At 38.8% G+C, this 17,870-nt stretch overlaps 1 protein-coding gene across 2 annotated transcripts in view; it reads right to left on the reverse strand.

Moving 5' to 3' along the window:
• b4galnt4a (beta-1,4-N-acetyl-galactosaminyl transferase 4a) overlaps positions 1 to 17,870 on the reverse strand; it is a 192,671-nt gene that overhangs the window by 49,905 nt on the left and 124,896 nt on the right. For both annotated transcript variants that reach the window (XM_079859705.1, XM_079859704.1), the window contains exon 7: positions 16,261 to 16,328. In XM_079859705.1, the coding sequence (XP_079715831.1) occupies positions 16,261 to 16,328 (68 nt within the window). The remainder of the gene's footprint in view (positions 1 to 16,260; positions 16,329 to 17,870) is intronic.

Raw genomic sequence — 17,870 nt, forward strand, 5'->3', positions numbered from 1 at the left:
GAATCATGCATGGACAAATTGTTCACAATAAGATCATTGAGATGCATGTCTAAAATCGATGTTCATATTTTATACCGACTTTAATATGTGCTAGAGCTTTAGAACCTAAAAAACAGTAGTGGATGCTATCAAATTAAAATGTACATTTTTACAATTTATAGGCTACACACTACCAGTCAAACATTTTGGATCGGTAAGATCTTTTATGTTTTGAAAAGAAGTCTCTCCTGCTCACCAAGGCTGCATTTATTTGATTAAAAAACACACAAAAAAACAGTAATATTGTGAAATATTATTTCAATTTAAATCAGCTGTTTTCTATGTGAATATACAGTAAAGTGTAATTTATTCCTGTGATCAAAGCTGAATTTTCAGCATCATTACTCCAGTCTTCAGTGTCACATGATCCTTCAGAAATCACTCTAATATGATGATTTGCTGCTCAAGAAACATTTATGATTATTATCAATGTTGAAAACAGTTTTTTACATTTTTATTTCAGGATTCTTTGATAGAAAGTTCAAAAGAACAGCATTTATCTGAAATAGAAAGCTTTTGTAACATTAAACACTACCGTTCTAAAGTTTGGGGTCAGTAAGATTTTTTAATTTATTTTTTGGGGGAAAGAAATAAAATAAATCAATACTTTTATTCATCAAGGATGAATTCAATTGATCAAAAGTTACAGTAAAGACATTTATATTGTAAAGATTATATTTCAAATAAATGCTGTTCTTTTGAACTTTCTATTATTCAACTGTTTTCAACATTGATAATAATAATGAATGTTTCTTGAGCATCAAATCATCATATTAGAGTGATTTCTGAAGGATCATGTGACACTGAAGACTGGAGTAATGATGCTGAAAATACAGCTTTCATCACAGGAATACATTACATATTAAAATAGAAAACAGTTATTTTAATTGGACAATATTACTGTTTTTTTTTTATTATTTTTTTTTTAATCAAATAAATGCAGCCTTGGTGAGCAGAAGAGAATTCTTTTTAAAACTTTAAAAATCTTACCGATATAAAACCTTTGAACGGCAGTGTACATTATTCTCAATTCTTAGGATCGCAGTTAATTTGCTTATGAAAGAAAACGCTTTGAGTTTACTCTGAATCAGTGTGTAGGACTGTCTCAGAGGTGTGTGTGTGTGTGTGTGTGTGTGTGTGTGCGTGCGTGTGTGTGAGAGATGATGAATAAAGCCACAGTCAGACTGAGAGAGAGAGAGAGATAGAGGACAAGCTCCTAATTGTCTGACTAATTGCAAACTCTGACTCAGTCTCTCAGTAACTGTGTCGAGTCGAGCCCAGACATGAAGATGAATGCGAGGAAGAATCTAACAACCTCATTACCGTCACACTCTATGCCAAGAAGATCTGTCACAAGTCATTTTACTTTACTTTGTCGAGCAGAACAACATTTCACCACAGAAACAAACAGCAAAATGCTTATCTGGTTACACAATGAGGATTTAACATCAGAAGCAAGTAACAAGAGTGAAAATATACGATATTTAAGAAAAATACTCAAACTTCTCAAACAGAGTGGGCTAGTGCCTTTGTCAATAATTTAGATGGTCTGATGGGTGCATCGCCTCTCTTTTGCAGGATATGAAAAATAGCCAGGAAAACACAGAGTCTGTACTGACTGCAAAGTCAGATGGGACCATATTGCTACTGAAGTCTGACTTCACCAGAGTAGATAGTATTTTTAGTCAACATGAAATCCATTTTACATTCTATAATGTGACACATTTCTGAAAATAAGTAGGATTTGATTTTATCAATTGCGAGTAAATTGGTTGGTGAAAAGTAGCCTCTGGATGACTGGATCAATGAAAAAAAAAAAAAAAGTCTAAATAATTTTCTATTAATAATTATATAAATATGTATATAGTGTAAAATGCATGTTCCAAGTTTTCAGAAATGTAATCTTTGCATTTATGTTGGATTCCAAAACATTTTGTAATATTTTTAAAGAACCACATAGAGATTTCTGGCTCTAAAAAATATGATGAAATGTGATGAAACCATCAAAAGTAATAACATATTTTCTTTAAATGATGTATCTTGATCATCATCATCATAAAAAAAAAAAAAAAAAAACAAGATAAAAAAAAAATCCCAGAAAATGTTCAAATATCATGAAAAATTAAACTGTAATTTTCATTAGGTTTTTGAAGAGTCACACCACTTGACATTTTCAAATGTTTAACTTGACTTAGAAAAATCTTAAATGATCTGCTAATTTAAGAAATTAGATTTTTCTGCATGTTTTTGCATGTTGGTTGTATGACTTTGATTTGTCAGACAAATTATTTAAGGTATCATTTGCAATAATTTAATTAATTTATTGAGGATTTTCATTGTAATATCAGGACAACTGTATTATCCTGACATTTCTGACTTCATGGCCACTGGAAAAAAAAAAAAAAAAAAAAAAAAAAACATTCTCTTTATAGAAAAATGTATATTAAAGTTAATTTATGTGAAATTTATTTCAAATATATTTTTCAAATAAATTCATATAAAGGGACTGGTGACATCAGTCCAATAAGGAAAGTCTTGCTTGAGATCAGAAAAGATTTTGACAAAAGATGGTAAACTAAATCTTTACTTCTTTTTTTTTTTTTTTTTTTTGGAACAATGTTTGATGATAACTGAATCTTACAAACTTGATGAAATTAAATATGGTCCATTTTTATTTCACATTGACTTGAAACAAACTGAAAGCGAGGCTATTGAGCGACAGCTTCATTTAAGCCAAATTTGCAGCCCGGTTTGCAAAGCTTTTGATTTGTAAAGTGATCTGGCAGACCTATACGACAACACTGTAGGCCTACAGTATGTACGTTTCATCTAAAGATGAAGGAAAATTGAGTTTGACTTCGATCCAGGCGATTTTATCAACTGACTTGCTTAAGACTTTTAAACACGAGTCGTAGCTGCAGTGTGTACACCCTTGACTTTGACTTCATCGTACTAATGAACTCCACAAAGTCCCAGGCAGCAGCAGTATCATTAAGATTCACACAGTTTCTGCTCTGTGTATTTGTGGCATGCCGTATTAGTGTGAAGTGCACGGTTTCTGGGATCTCAGCCACTTCACAGCAGACGTCAGGCGGATGTCTCGAGAGGGAGTAGGAGTTCAGAATCCAAGGAGCATCAGCTATCATCAATTAACTGCACAACTGTTTAAACTTAAATGGTTAGTTCACCCAAAAAATATAATTGTCATTAATTACTCGCCCTCATGTCATTCCAAACCTGTAAGACGTTCGTTCATCTTCAAAACACAAATGAAGATCTTTTTGATTAAATCTGAGAGATTTCTGTCCCTCCATTGACAGTCTACGCAACTACCACTTTGACGTGTCAAAAAGTTCATAAAGAGATTGTAAATCTAATCCATATGTATCGAGTGGTTTAGTCTAAATTTTATGAAGAGACACAATCATTTTATATGATGAACATATGATGAATTTGAATTTCAAACGTGCTGCGTAACACGAGGATGAACCTCATTGGTTCTTACAGAAGCTCAAACGTGTTGCGTAACACGAGAATGAACCTCATTGGTTCTTGCTGAAGCTCAAACGTGATGCGTAACACGAGAATGAACCTCATTGGTTCTTGCTGAAGCTCAAACGTGATGCGTAACACGAGGATGAACCTCATTGGTTCTTGCAGAAGCTCAAACGTGCTGCGTAACACGAGGATGAACCTCATTGGTTCTTGCTAAAGCTCAAACGTGCTGCGTAACACGAGAATGAACCTCATTTGTTCTTGCTAAAGCTCAAACGTGCTGCGTAACACGAGAATGAACCTCATTGGTTCTTGCAGAAGCTCAAACGTGTTGCGTAACACGAGAATGAACCTCATTGGTTCTTGCTAAAGCTCAAACGTGATGCGTAACACGAGAATGAACCTCATTGGTTCTTGCAGAAGCTCAAACGTGCTGCGTAACACGAGGATGAACCTCATTGGTTCTTACAGAAGCGCAAACGTGCTGCGTAACTCGAGAATGAACCTCATTTGTTCTTGCTAAAGCTCAAACGTGCTGCGTAACACGAGAATGAACCTCATTGGTTCTTGCAGAAGCTCAAACGTGCTGCGTAACTCGAGAATGAACCTCATTTGTTCTTGCTAAAGCTCAAACGTGCTGCGTAACACGAGAATTAACCTCATTGGTTCTTGAGGAAGCTCAAACGTGATGCGTAACACGAGAATGAACCTCATTGGTTCTTGAGGAAGCTCAAACGTGCTGCGTAACACGAGAATGAACCTCATTGGTTCTTACAGAAGCTCAAACGTGCTGTGTAACACGAGGATGAACCTCATTGGTTCTTGCTGAAGCTCAAACGTGATGCGTAACACGAGAATGAACCTCATTGGTTCTTACAGAAGCTCAAACGTGCTGCGTAACACGAGAATGAACCTCATTGGTTCTTGAGGAAGCTCAAACGTGATGCGTAACACGAGAATGAACCTCATTGATTCTTGAGGAAGCTCAAACGTGCTGCGTAACACGAGAATGAACCTCATTGGTTCTTGAGGAAGCTCAAACGTGCTGCGTAACACGAGAATGAACCTCATTGGTTCTTACAGAAGCTCAAACGTGCTGCGTAACACGAGAATGAACCTCATTGGTTCTTGAGGAAGCTCAAACGTGCTGCGTAACACGAGAATGAACCTCATTGGTTCTTGAGGAAGCTCAAACGTGCTGCGTAACACGAGGATGAACCTCATTGGTTCTTGAGGAAGCTCAAACGTGCTGCGTAACACGAGAATGAACCTCATTGGTTCTTGCGGAAGCTCAAACGTGCTGCGTAACACGAGGATGAACCTCAATGGTTCTTGAGGAAGCTCAAACGTGCTGCGTAACACGAGAATGAACCTCATTGGTTCTTACAGAAGCTCAAACGTGCTGCGTAACACGAGAATGAACCTCATTGGTTCTTACAGAAGCTCAAACGTGCTGCGTAACACGATAATGAACCTCATTGGTTCTTACAGAAGCTCAAACGTGCTGCGTAACACGAGAATGAACCTCATTGGTTCTTACAGAAGCTCAAACGTGCTGCGTAACACGAGAATGAACCTCATTGGTTCTTGCAGAAGCTCAGACGTGCTGCGTAACACGAGAATGAACCTCATTGGTTCTTACAGAAGCTCAAACGTGCTGCGTAACACGAGGATGAAACTCATTGGTTCTTGAGGAAGCTCAAACGTGCTGCGTAACACGAGGATGAACCTCATTGGTTCTTGAGGAAGCTCAAACGTGCTGCGTAACACGAGAATGTACCTCATTGGTTCTTGAGGAAGCTCAAACGTGATGCGTAACACGAGAATGAACCTCATTGGTTCTTACAGAAGCTCAAACGTGCTGCGTAACACGAGAATGAACCTCATTGGTTCTTGCTGAAGCTCAAACGTGCTGCGTAACACGAGGATGAACCTCATTGGTTCTTGCAGAAGTTCAAACGTGCTGCGTAACACGAGGATGAACCTCATTGGTTCTTGCTGAAGCTCAAACGTGCTGCGTAACACAAGAATGAACCTCATTGGTTCTTGCAGAAGCTCAAACGTGCTGCATAACACGAGGATGAACCTCATTGGTTCTTGCAGAAGCTCAAATGTGCTGCGTAACACGAGGATGAACCTCATTGGTTCTTGCAGAAGCTCAAATGTGCTGCGTAACACGAGGATGAACCTCATTGGTTCTTACAGAAGCTCAAACGTGCTGCGTAACACGAGAATGAACCTCATTGGTTCTTGCTGAAGCTCAAACGTGCTGCGTAACACGAGAATGAACCTCATTGGTTCTTGCAGAAGCTCAAACGTACTGCGTAACTCGAGAATGAACCTCATTGGTTCTTGCTGAAGCTCAAACGTGCTGCGTAACACGAGAATGAACCTCATTGGTTCTTACAGAAGCTCAAACGTGCTGCGTAACACGAGAATGAACCTCATTGGTTCTTGCTGAAGCTCAAACGTGCTGCGTAACACGAGAATGAACCTCATTGGTTCTTGCTGAAGCTCAAACGTGCTGCGTAACACGAGAATGAACCTCATTGGTTCTTGCAGAAGTTCAAACGTGCTGCGTAACACGAGGATGAACCTCATTGGTTCTTGCAGAAGCTCAAACGTACTGCGTAACACGAGAATGAACCTCATTGGTTCTTGCTGAAGCTCAAACGTGCTGCGTAACACGAGAATGAACCTCATTGGTTCTTGCAGAAGTTCAAACGTGCTGCGTAACACGAGGATGAACCTCATTGGTTCTTGCAGAAGCTCAAACGTGCTGCGTAACACGAGAATGAACCTCATTGGTTCTTGCAGAAGCTCAAACGTACTGCGTAACACGAGAATGAACCTCATTGGTTCTTGCTGAAGCTCAAACGTGCTGCGTAACACGAGAATGAACCTCATTGGTTCTTGCAGAAGTTCAAACGTGCTGCGTAACACGAGGATGAACCTCATTGGTTCTTGCTGAAGCTCAAACGTGCTGCGTAACACGAGGATGAACCTCATTGGTTCTTGCAGAAGCTCAAACGTGAAGCTCAAACGTGCTGCGTAACACGAGGATGAACCTCATTGGTTCTTGCAGAAGCTCAAATGTGCTGCGTAACACGAGGATGAACCTCATTGGTTCTTGCAGAAGCTCAAATGTGCTGCGTAACACGAGGATGAACCTCATTGGTTCTTACAGAAGCTCAAACGTGCTGCGTAACACGAGAATGAACCTCATTGGTTCTTGCTGAAGCTCAAACGTGCTGCGTAACACGAGAATGAACCTCATTGGTTCTTGCTGAAGCTCAAACGTGCTGCGTAACACGAGGATGAACCTCATTGGTTCTTGCTGAAACTCAAACGTGCTACGTAACACGAGAATGAACCTCATTGGTTCTTGCTGAAGCTCAAACGTGCTGCGTAACACGAGAATGAACCTCATTGGTTCTTGCAGAAGTTCAAACGTGCTGCGTAACACGAGGATGAACCTCATTGGTTCTTGCAGAAGCTCAAACGTGCTGCGTAACACGAGAATGAACCTCATTGGTTCTTGCAGAAGCTCAAACGTACTGCGTAACACGAGAATGAACCTCATTGGTTCTTGCTGAAGCTCAAACGTGCTGCGTAACACGAGAATGAACCTCATTGGTTCTTGCAGAAGTTCAAACGTGCTGCGTAACACGAGGATGAACCTCATTGGTTCTTGCTGAAGCTCAAACGTGCTGCGTAACACGAGGATGAACCTCATTGGTTCTTGCAGAAGCTCAAATGTGCTGCGTAACACGAGGATGAACCTCATTGGTTCTTGCAGAAGCTCAAATGTGCTGCGTAACACGAGGATGAACCTCATTGGTTCTTACAGAAGCTCAAACGTGCTGCGTAACACGAGAATGAACCTCATTGGTTCTTGCTGAAGCTCAAACGTGCTGCGTAACACGAGAATGAACCTCATTGGTTCTTGCTGAAGCTCAAACGTGCTGCGTAACACGAGAATGAACCTCATTGGTTCTTGCAGAAGCTCAAACGTGCTGCGTAACACGAGAATGAACCTCATTGGTTCTTGCAGAAGCTCAAACGTGCTGCGTAACACGAGGATGAACCTCATTGGTTCTTGCTGAAACTCAAACGTGCTACGTAACACGAGAATGAACCTCATTGGCTCATCTGTAACTTTCCCAGCTGTTATGCTCACCGAAGATATAACTGAATGCGTTTAAGTTAAGTCCCCAAGACAGACATTTTGACAAATTGTTTTTGTGTATTTGTCGGTTTAAGCGCACACCCGGAATTCAAAGTAGCCTGTACTTGTCCGTGCTTCTCTCTATCTCGGATCGTGCGGGCAGAAAGCCTTCTGTTCAGTACGCTTGTACACGTGACATTACATGATTCAAATGATTTGGATGTTACGTATGGGTGACAGCGCACCTCTTTAAAGGAAAATAATGGAAACTGGCATCGTGTTTTCATAATGGTTGGAAGCCAAAATCAAAAACAAAACTAAAACACAGCCCTAAATCATTCTTGAGAACAAGGGGGCCCCCTGGTGGTTTTGGGGCACTATGCAACTTGCGTACTCTGCATATAGGGAGGACCGGCACTGAACACAACTGATGTGTGAGAATGTTTATATGTAAAAAATAAAAGCCTAAATTATTGTCCTGTCCCGCCCCGCCCAGCCAGTCATGTTTCCCCCCACAGGGTAGTTTTTATTTTTATTTTTTTTATTTTTTTATTATAAAAGCCCATCTCTGCATTCTTGATTACTCACCTCATACCTTCACCCCAAACCCTGACAAGTTAACACCAAAGACAATAACTATAACAATAACTATAACTATATTGTTCTAATTCTATGGGGATATGAAAGTCCACACTACAACTAACGATAATAGTGCAGTAGAACAGAAAATCAGTGCAGAAAATCTCTCCCAATTTTTTTTCAGCTGATGAACTATAAAAACATTGACAGCTAATCCGACTCAACCTGAGTTTAAAGAGCTTGCGCATTTAAAGCAACAGACAACATCTGTGTTTGCTCATAAACAGAAGCTTATCATCAGCCGGTGTGGATGTTAATATAGTTATCTTTATAGTTATCGATCCTGTTGTGAACAGGCCTTTACTGGTATGAATATTTGTAATTTACAACATCAGCAGGGAGAGAATGTCTTTAATATTACACCAAAATGGACACTATAACTAAAATATAGTACCTAAATAAATCACAGTTAAATCACCTGAATCGAATTGAGAGCTTATGAATCAAATGCGAACTGAATCTTGAAATCTGTATCGCTTTTCATCCCTACAAGTCATACACTGACGTGGCAGGATTTCCAGGCAAAAATGACACAGCACTTTTGTGGAAATGCCAGATGCCTTATTAATTCTTGAATATGCCAGCCTCTCTATCTCTCTGTGGTTAAAGGGCAGAAACAGATCGGTTGGGGTGAGTCACATCCAGTGGAATCCATCTCTGTATCCTCCCTCCGGTCTTTGGCTTTCCACAAGCATCAAGGCCACCTGGTCTTCCCACACACATTTGTCCTCCAATCACATCATTAACATGAATTTATGCACCACAACATTATAATTTACAGTATGACAATTGGTTATTCATTTTGAGATTCAGAAAAGATTACATTTACAAGATTACAATAGTTTTATAAAATTATGGATCAAAAACAAATAACAATTCATGAACACATTACTCTTAATAACTAGTTCTTTTTAGTGAATAAAAAAAAAACATGACCAGTGTAGACTGATTCACAAACAAAATGATTCTTATGAGTCTGTTCTTTTAGAGAATCAAAAACCTACAGAACGGCCAGTGTACAGTAGATTGATTCCCGAAACAAATGACTCTTATGAATCTGTTCTTTTAGAGAATCAAAAACCTACAGAACGGCCAGTGTACAGTAACATGTTGTAACATGTTAATCTCCATGTTGTAATAACAACAGTTGTGGTGTGAACACATAGAAAGTAAATAGACTTTTCTCAGAAATGAAAAATGTTTCAATAAACAGTTCTTGATTTAAAAGCAGGTTGGAGTTCCTTAAGATAAAAGCAGGCACTCAGCTCAACTCGATATAACCAGGCGAGAGCACTCTGAATGGATGTCAGTGGAGAAGTCTGTCTTTTCTTGCATTGGCTAGATGTGCTGTTAGATAAGATGCTTTGTCTAATCAATGCTTTGTAAGGGTGGAAAAGACTCCTGCCTGCTTCTACAGGATGAACTATCCTGCTTAAAAAGCAAAGTGCCTAACCTCCGATCAATACACATCATTCCCCTTCTCTTTCTCTATTCCTCAAACTCAATAATAGCATTGATTTATGATCACGGTAATCATGATAAACGGCGTTACGAAAAGTCTTAACAATTCCTACACATTTGTCTTTTTTCCCTCTCGCTGGTTCACTTACTGTCTTGTGTTATTGAAATAATAGCTCTTACAAAAACTAGATAGGACATGAAGGTTTGTCTAAAAAGTATGCAGAAATTATGCCCTAAGATACCATGTCAATTTTAAGGCATTGCAGCAATCTGTTGGTTATAAATACTCCATTCAAGTATTGTAACTGGAATCGATTGTGGTTCGAGTTTATCAAGCACTTCAAAAGAAAAACATCTGGTTGTTAGCTTAACATCGTGCTAAATAAACCTCAACTGGAATCGATTGTGGTTCCAGTTTACCATAAACTTCACAAGCAAAAACCTCTTATTGTTAGCTTGTTAGTCAAGTTGTAAGTAAAATATCTGCTTGTTAGATTAGCAACATTCTTAAGCCAAACTGTAGGATGAGGTTACCATGCAAACTCTATCGTGCATGTGAGTATCTGGATGTTAGCTTAGCCAAATGCTAATGTAAGACTTTTGGAATCAATTATGGGTTTCACATAGAAAACTAGTGTGCTTAAAATATCAAGTGTTATCTTAGCAACATGCTAACGGAAAACCTTATTGAAATTCACCGTAGGTCCAGTCTAGTGTGAGGAGCACTCTTTGTGTGGCTACAATTTCATTTGTTCCCATGTCAAAGATTTTAACTCTAATAATATCTTCCTGGCTGGACTGATCAGACACACAACTGACCCTTCGCAAAGACCCGCTCCTCTTAGTTACTGTTGCTATGTCCGACAAGCCATGGCCCTCTCACGCCACACAACACGTTCTCACGCAGTGAGGAGGACAGTAGGGCTGCACAATTAATCGAATTTCTAATCGTGATTACGATTACAGATGTCACGATTGTATAATCATTCAAAGCAGCGATTACATAATTCTGCATGCTTAAGAGGTGTATTTAGACGAGCATGTTACGTTGTGAGAGGCGAATCACAACTACTTCAGAGAACCCAGCACTATAGGAACTACCAGTGACGTAGGTGTGCGCTGATTGGTCGAATACAGGCGAAACACCAGTTCCCGCTGTTTTTTAAAAGCTGCGTACACAGCCTATATATTTACTCCAGAAACTAACTCAATGATAGATGGACCTCTCAACCTTTACACTAAGGAGAAAAGTAAAGGTTTACGTAAACTTTACGCTAAGGAGATCTCGCAGTGTGAGCAGCGTATGTAAACTAAACCTTTTGTGCACATTCACGCGAGTCCCTTTAACGATGCGATCACAGCTACATGCTCTGAGTAGGACAGTACCCACTAAGGCCCCGATCACACATAACGTGTTTTTCAGGTTCAAAAACGCGAGGCGCACAGCACTGCCCCGATCACACCGAACGAGCAGTGCGCTGTGTTTCTATGTTGCTAGGCAACCACCGAAACAGCTGTCCTGTCAGTCAAGTAAACGTCAAATCAGCCTTTTATTAACTTTATTTACTTTCTGTTAATATTATGGTAGTTGGTTCGTGAAGTCGTTAAGCTCCTGGTAACCCGCGAGAGCACCACAAGTTTATCGCACTCTCCCGGCGTTCAAAGCAACCGTAGCTTTCATCACTACAACGGAAGGCCCGCCTCTCCATCCATTCGATTGGACAGTGGAAAAAAACGCGATGAAGTCGGGCGCTTTTTCGGGTTGCTTTTTTTTCAACTGCAAAAACACGAGGCGCAGCAGGCGGTAAACCGCGAGGTGCCTGAGGCGCATAAACAGCGCGCAGAATGCTCACTGCCACAGGAAAACAATTGAAAAAAGGCGCCTCTCACTGCAAAAAACACATCAGGTGTGATCGGGGTCTAAGAAAGGTAGACATTTAATAGACGATTAATACAGAATGTTTGCTGGATGAACAGGTTAATTGATTGAAATATTAATTATGCCTCTACTAACTAATCCAAATATTTATAATTAATTATAACGAGTTATAATTGATTACTCCTATTTCACTTGAGCTAATTTGCTAATCGGGTTCCATTTCAGTTAGGATGCTGCCTTACAAGTTAGCTGCCTATGTAGGCAGTAGACAGCATGGCCGCTCACTATGTTTTGCAATAGAGCTTAGACACAAATATAAATGCTTCCTTCTCTTTTATCTTCTTACGACTTTCTGCTTCATTAAGAGCCATCTTCGCTTTAGTCATTGCCAGAAGTTGGATACAGTTTTGAATGTGTTTTTATATCAAGTGATGGTAATATGCACTGTATTGAAGACATGGTTCATCAGGAAGTTCTGAACACAGAGATGAGACAAAGAGAAACGTCAATGTGATCCTCTGATGTTGTTGTGAACATTATAGGATGGCTGTGAAAATTATATCGACAAAATGCAGCTGATTTTATTATACTGGCTGATATTCATCATATGAACTGGGTTGTTCTGTGATATCTAATCTGAGGCTAATTATGGATCTCCTTGATTAAAACAAAAGTAATTAAGACATTATTAGTGAGCACCAGTCATGGATAAGCCATGTAATTTATAGCACACATCACAAGAGATGAACAAAGAATCCCTGGTCTTATGGCAAACATTAGCAGCGAGTTTATTATAATAAAAGCTTCATGTTAGCAAATTTACTTTTAATCATCTCAAAATTTGTTTAGTGTTTTGGTCTGCTTTCTTGCCCCCTCTGAAGACTTTCTTAAACATCTCCATTCAGTTTTCATAAAAATAAAAGAAAACTATCAGATGGTGCAGAATGAGGGTTAAATGCTGTTTCTATTCAGGTCTGGGATCATAGCATCCTTCCCAAGGGAGCACTTCCTCCATCCAGGCCCACGCCAAGGGCAGGAATAGGTGAAAGACTTACACGCAAGAACACTTGATGAATAATGCAGAAAAATCAAATGCTCTTTAGTGACTCCCAGCCAACGGTCAGGAGCAGGTGAGGTGTGTGTCCAGAGATACTGTTGTGCACTTGTGTTTTCTGTGGTAAAATAAGCTATTCTAGATCTGTTTGTTTTAATTTATATATATATATATATATATATATATATATATATACAGTGCTATGCATAAGTTTAGACACCCATACTAAAGTTGACTAAAAAGAGGAATAAAAAAATCATCTTTTGGAAACTGAACTTAATGCCTTAATTTAAAAAAATAGGAAAAATCCAACCTTTAATGACACCAATTTTCTTTGTGAATGAATAATGTATCGTAAATAAATAAATGTTCTTCCTTAAAATACAGGGTGCATAAGTTTGGACACCCCTATGTTAAATTCCCATAGAGGCAGGCAGATTTTTATTTTTAAAGGCCAGTTACTTCATGGATCCAGGATACTATGCATCCTGATAAAGTTCCCTTGGCCTTTGGAATTAAAATAGCCCCACATCATCACATAGCCTTCACCATACCTAGAGATTGGCATGGTTTTATTTCAGTTAGCCTAATAGCTGGTTTGATTTGCATTGAGAGATGATCTTATGGAAAGTACTCCATGCCAATCTCTAGGTATGGTGAAGGCTATGTGATGATGTGGGGCTATTTTAATTCCAAAGGCCAAGGGAACTTTATCAGGATGCATAGTATCCTGGATCCATGAAGTAACTGGCCTTTAAAAATAAAAATCTGCCTGGCTCTATGGGAATTTAACATAGGGGTGTCCAAACTTATGCACCCTGTATTTTAAGGAAGATTATTATTATTATTATTATTATTATTATTATTATTATTATTATTCACAAAGAAAATTGGTGTCCTTAAAGGTTGGATTTTTCCTAATTTTTTAAATTAAGGCATTAAGTTCAATTTCCAAAAGATGATTTTTTATTCCTCTTTTTAGTCAACTTTAGCATGGGTGTCTAAACTTATGCATAGCACTGTATATATATAATTGACAGACTTTCAGCTGTTTGCAATGAACAAATCAAACAAAAGTAATTGAAATAGCTCAGCACAACACATGTTTCAAGTGGTTTCCCCAAATTCAATTTAAAATGCAACTTTTAATGACTTCTGCTGTCTCAAAATTATTCAACCCCTTCATGGCAAGCATCTTTAGTACTTAGTAGAACATCCTTTTGCTGTTATGACCTGCTGCAAATGAGATGTATAACCAGACACCAGCTTCTGGCAGCGTTTCTGAGGAATCTTAACCTATTCCTCATGAGCAATGGCCTCCAGTTCAGTAATATTCTTGGGTTTGTGTGCTGCTACCACCTTCTTCAAACCCCACCAGAGATTTTCTATTTTCAAGTGAGGTGACTGTGATGGCCGCTGTAGAGTCTTCCAGGTCTTAATCTGCAACCAAGCCTTGGTGGAATTTGAGGTATGCTTGGGATAATTGTTGGAAGGTCCAATGATGCCCAAACTTCAGCTTCCTCACTGACAGCATGATGTTTTCTTCTAGGATTTCCTGATACTTCAATGAATCCAACTTGCCCTCCACACGCTGCAGGTTTCCAGTGCCAGAGGATGTAAAGCAGCTCCAGAGCATCACCGAGCTCCACATGCTGAACTGTAGACCGTGTGTTCTTTTCAGCATATGCTTCATTCTTCTTCATCCAGACCCGCTGATCTATAGGGCTGAAAAGTTTTGGTTCATCGCTCCACAGAACAGAATCCCCAAACTTCTGTGGCTTATTTATATGATTTTGAGCAAACTGGAGCCAAGTTTTCTTGTGCTTTTGGGTCAGTAGTGGTGTAGTCTTGGAGTTCTGGCATGCGTATAGTACGCACCTTACAGTGCAAACTGAAACCTCAGGTCTTGTTGCCACCAAGTCTTGCTGCAGGTCTTTTGTCTTTCACTCGAGGGTTTTTCTGAACCGGCCTTCTCAGAAATCTGGTTGCAGCCATTGATATCTTCCTTTTTCTGCCTCGTCCTCGTAACTGCTCTTCCTTTAACTTTGAACTTGCGAACTATGCTTCCAACAGTGTCTCTAGGAACAGTTAGTGCCTTCGCTATCTTTCTGTATCCTGTTCCTTGTTTGTGAAGGGCGATGATATCTTCTCTTAACTTTTCGGACCATTCTTTTGACTAAAACATATTTCTAACATGCAGTCAAACGTGACACTCAACAAACCGAGCCAGTTCAGATATTTAATGTGTTCTAGCTCAAGCACACCTGGTGCAACTAATGCAACTAGTAGGTGGATTTTTATCATTATAGGGTGGTTGTGTACACACACTCAACACACATTTGTTCTAACACCATGTAAAATTGAATTTTAACATGTCCTTGCTGGTATTAAAAATCTTACCGACCCTTAAAATTTAGAATGGCAGAGTACATTTATAAAAATTTAGATACAAGAATATAAGACATTATGCATATTAACAGTTACAGAGACACTGAATCAGTGTCAAACACTAGCCTGGGTTTCCCCATACTGCCTTGAGCAGCGCGATTTTATTCACGTCTCAAAGAGAAAGTGGTCTGACGTTAGCCAGGCTAGTCAAACACTGGATTTATTGAAGATTAGTAGATAGTAGATAGTAGTTTTGTTTTTGTATTTTTTATTTGTATTAAAACGCCTATATGGCACCCCAGATGTCTAATATCCTGTACTTTTACAAATTGAAATGGAATTCATAAATATAAAGGCTTAAATCATCCAGGCAGAGCATTATCTACTAGAGAATAAATCTAAAAAGGTGCCTCTGTGGTTACTATCTATACACTCAGGTTCATGAAATGAGGTCGGATTAGTTTATGCATTATTAAATACACTCAAGATAAAGGCCAGGCTATGGATCACTTTACAGCCATATGGAAACAAACCCACTGCTAATTCCAGCAGATCCATTTGAAGCCATTATTAATGGGGCATTAGTGCAGAGTGCCGAATTAAAATGGTCTGCAGTCTGTAGAGGGCTTTTTATGGAAATACTAGAAATACGATATGCTAATCGACCGCTCATTCACTGCTGATTTGAAGCGGAAAAGGTGTTTCTATCTTAGAAGCAACAGCTCTTTCTTCGACATGATATTTAAATCACAGAAGTTGTATGGCTGTAAATGATGTGAGTGCTTTGAGAGGAGCAGAGAAAGCCGATCATTAAATGCCCGATCAGATAAAGGCCAGCAATTTCCTCCAATTACCAACCCAATCAACACCATCAGGGGTAAAATAACTGCATCAATAGCCGTGAGGGTGGGCGGTTTGTTTACAAAGGAGGAATTGGGGCTCTCGATTGGACAATAAAACGTGCAACAGAAATATACACCGCATACTGCATTCTGTACTATGACCAAAATTTTCACAATATACCGAAGTTTGCTTTGCAGTTTCCAACAATGCAATGCTATGGACACTAAAATGACATGGAAGACATAGATGCTGTGTTTGGAATAGCATACTAAGATGTTTACAGTGTGTACTTACTGCACAGATTTGGATGTCTGAGACCTGAACTTGGTAAACTCTCCTGGTGCAGTCCACTCAGATCCCAGCTGAAACAGAGCAAACCCACAACATTTCTTGATTATTAATGATGTAATGTAATTACAGTGCAATTAATGTCGAGCGGGCAATTACAGTGAGTGGGTAAAAATGCCCCTCTCAACAATTATACACAATAATATTGTGGTAAAAAAAGCAAAAAAAAAACATTATAATAAACAATATAATTAAAATTACAACAAAACGGTAACGAATTGCTCAAAAGAATTCATCTTTATTTTTATGTATCTGCCATCAGACGTCGTTGCCATAATGCATTGCCATGCAAAATCCACATATTACATGTTTTAAAATCTATCTATCTATCTATCTATCTATCTATCTATCTATCTATCTATCTATCTATCTATCTATCTATCTATCTATCTAGGCGGGCAATGTTTCTAAACAATGAATATATGTGTAAATGTGGGCGGGCATTCAAATGACAATGACAAATAAGAGTGTGCACAATAAATAAATATATACTACCATTCAAAAGTCTGGGCTAAGATTGTTTTTGTAAAGAAATGAATATATTTATTCAGCAAGGACACATTAAATTAAAAAGTGGCTGAAAGAGTCTTACAATGTCACCGTTTCATAATAAATGTTGCTCTTTGGAACTTTCAGTTTTACCACTGATAATTATAAGCAATGTTTCTTGAGCAGCAAATCAGCATATCAGAATGATTTTTGAAGGGTCATGTGACACTGACACTGATGTTTCTGAAAAAAATTAAGCTTTGCATCACAGGAATTACTTTTTAAATTACATTCAAATGGAAAACGCTTAAATCCAGTACAGTAAATACAGTGATATTGAAGAAAAAACAAAGATTTTAACAAAAACATCTTACCCAACCCCAAACCTTTGAACACTAGTGATTATTTTACTTGTACACCATGACAATTAACAGCCTGGCCGAATCTTGCCTTGTCATAAAAAGGTCAAAATATCTGTTATTTTAAGAGACCTATTGACCCAGACACCAAGGGTCTGCAGGGGTCCTGCTTTTTTATTTTTTATATTCACACCAAAGGCAAAACTTGCATCATATTTTCAATAAATGCTCTATTTTGGATGTGAAAGAAGTTTTTTCTTCTGATTTTATCGTATAATGAAGCCTTTCATCTTGAAATATCAAGGACATTATGAATCCTCATAATATGACCCCTCTAAAACACTAGGAGGGGTTTGTGTTTTCCTCCAATAAACCTTAATAATAACCCTTCTCACAATCGTAATGTTTTTATATAATCGAAAACGTCCCTCTCTTGACCCGCAGGGCAACTGCAGCGATTTCCACACCAACCCTCAGTAACTAATGAGTGCTCTTAGAGCAGTGATCCAGAATGAAATCTTCCATCTCTCCATCCCAGCATGCATCTCTTTAATTGTCATGTGTGGCATCTCTCTCGTTCTCAATGCTTCTGTTCACATCGCACGTCGATGTAATGAATCATAATGCCTCCAGGATCATCCAGGATCCCTGCTGCCCTCAAAGACGCCTTTCATTCGTCACACACACACACACACACACACACACACA

This window comes from Squalius cephalus (assembly GCF_949319135.1).
Source record: "Squalius cephalus genome assembly, chromosome: 23".
In the NCBI taxonomy this organism is placed as follows: Eukaryota; Metazoa; Chordata; class Actinopteri; order Cypriniformes; family Leuciscidae; genus Squalius; species Squalius cephalus.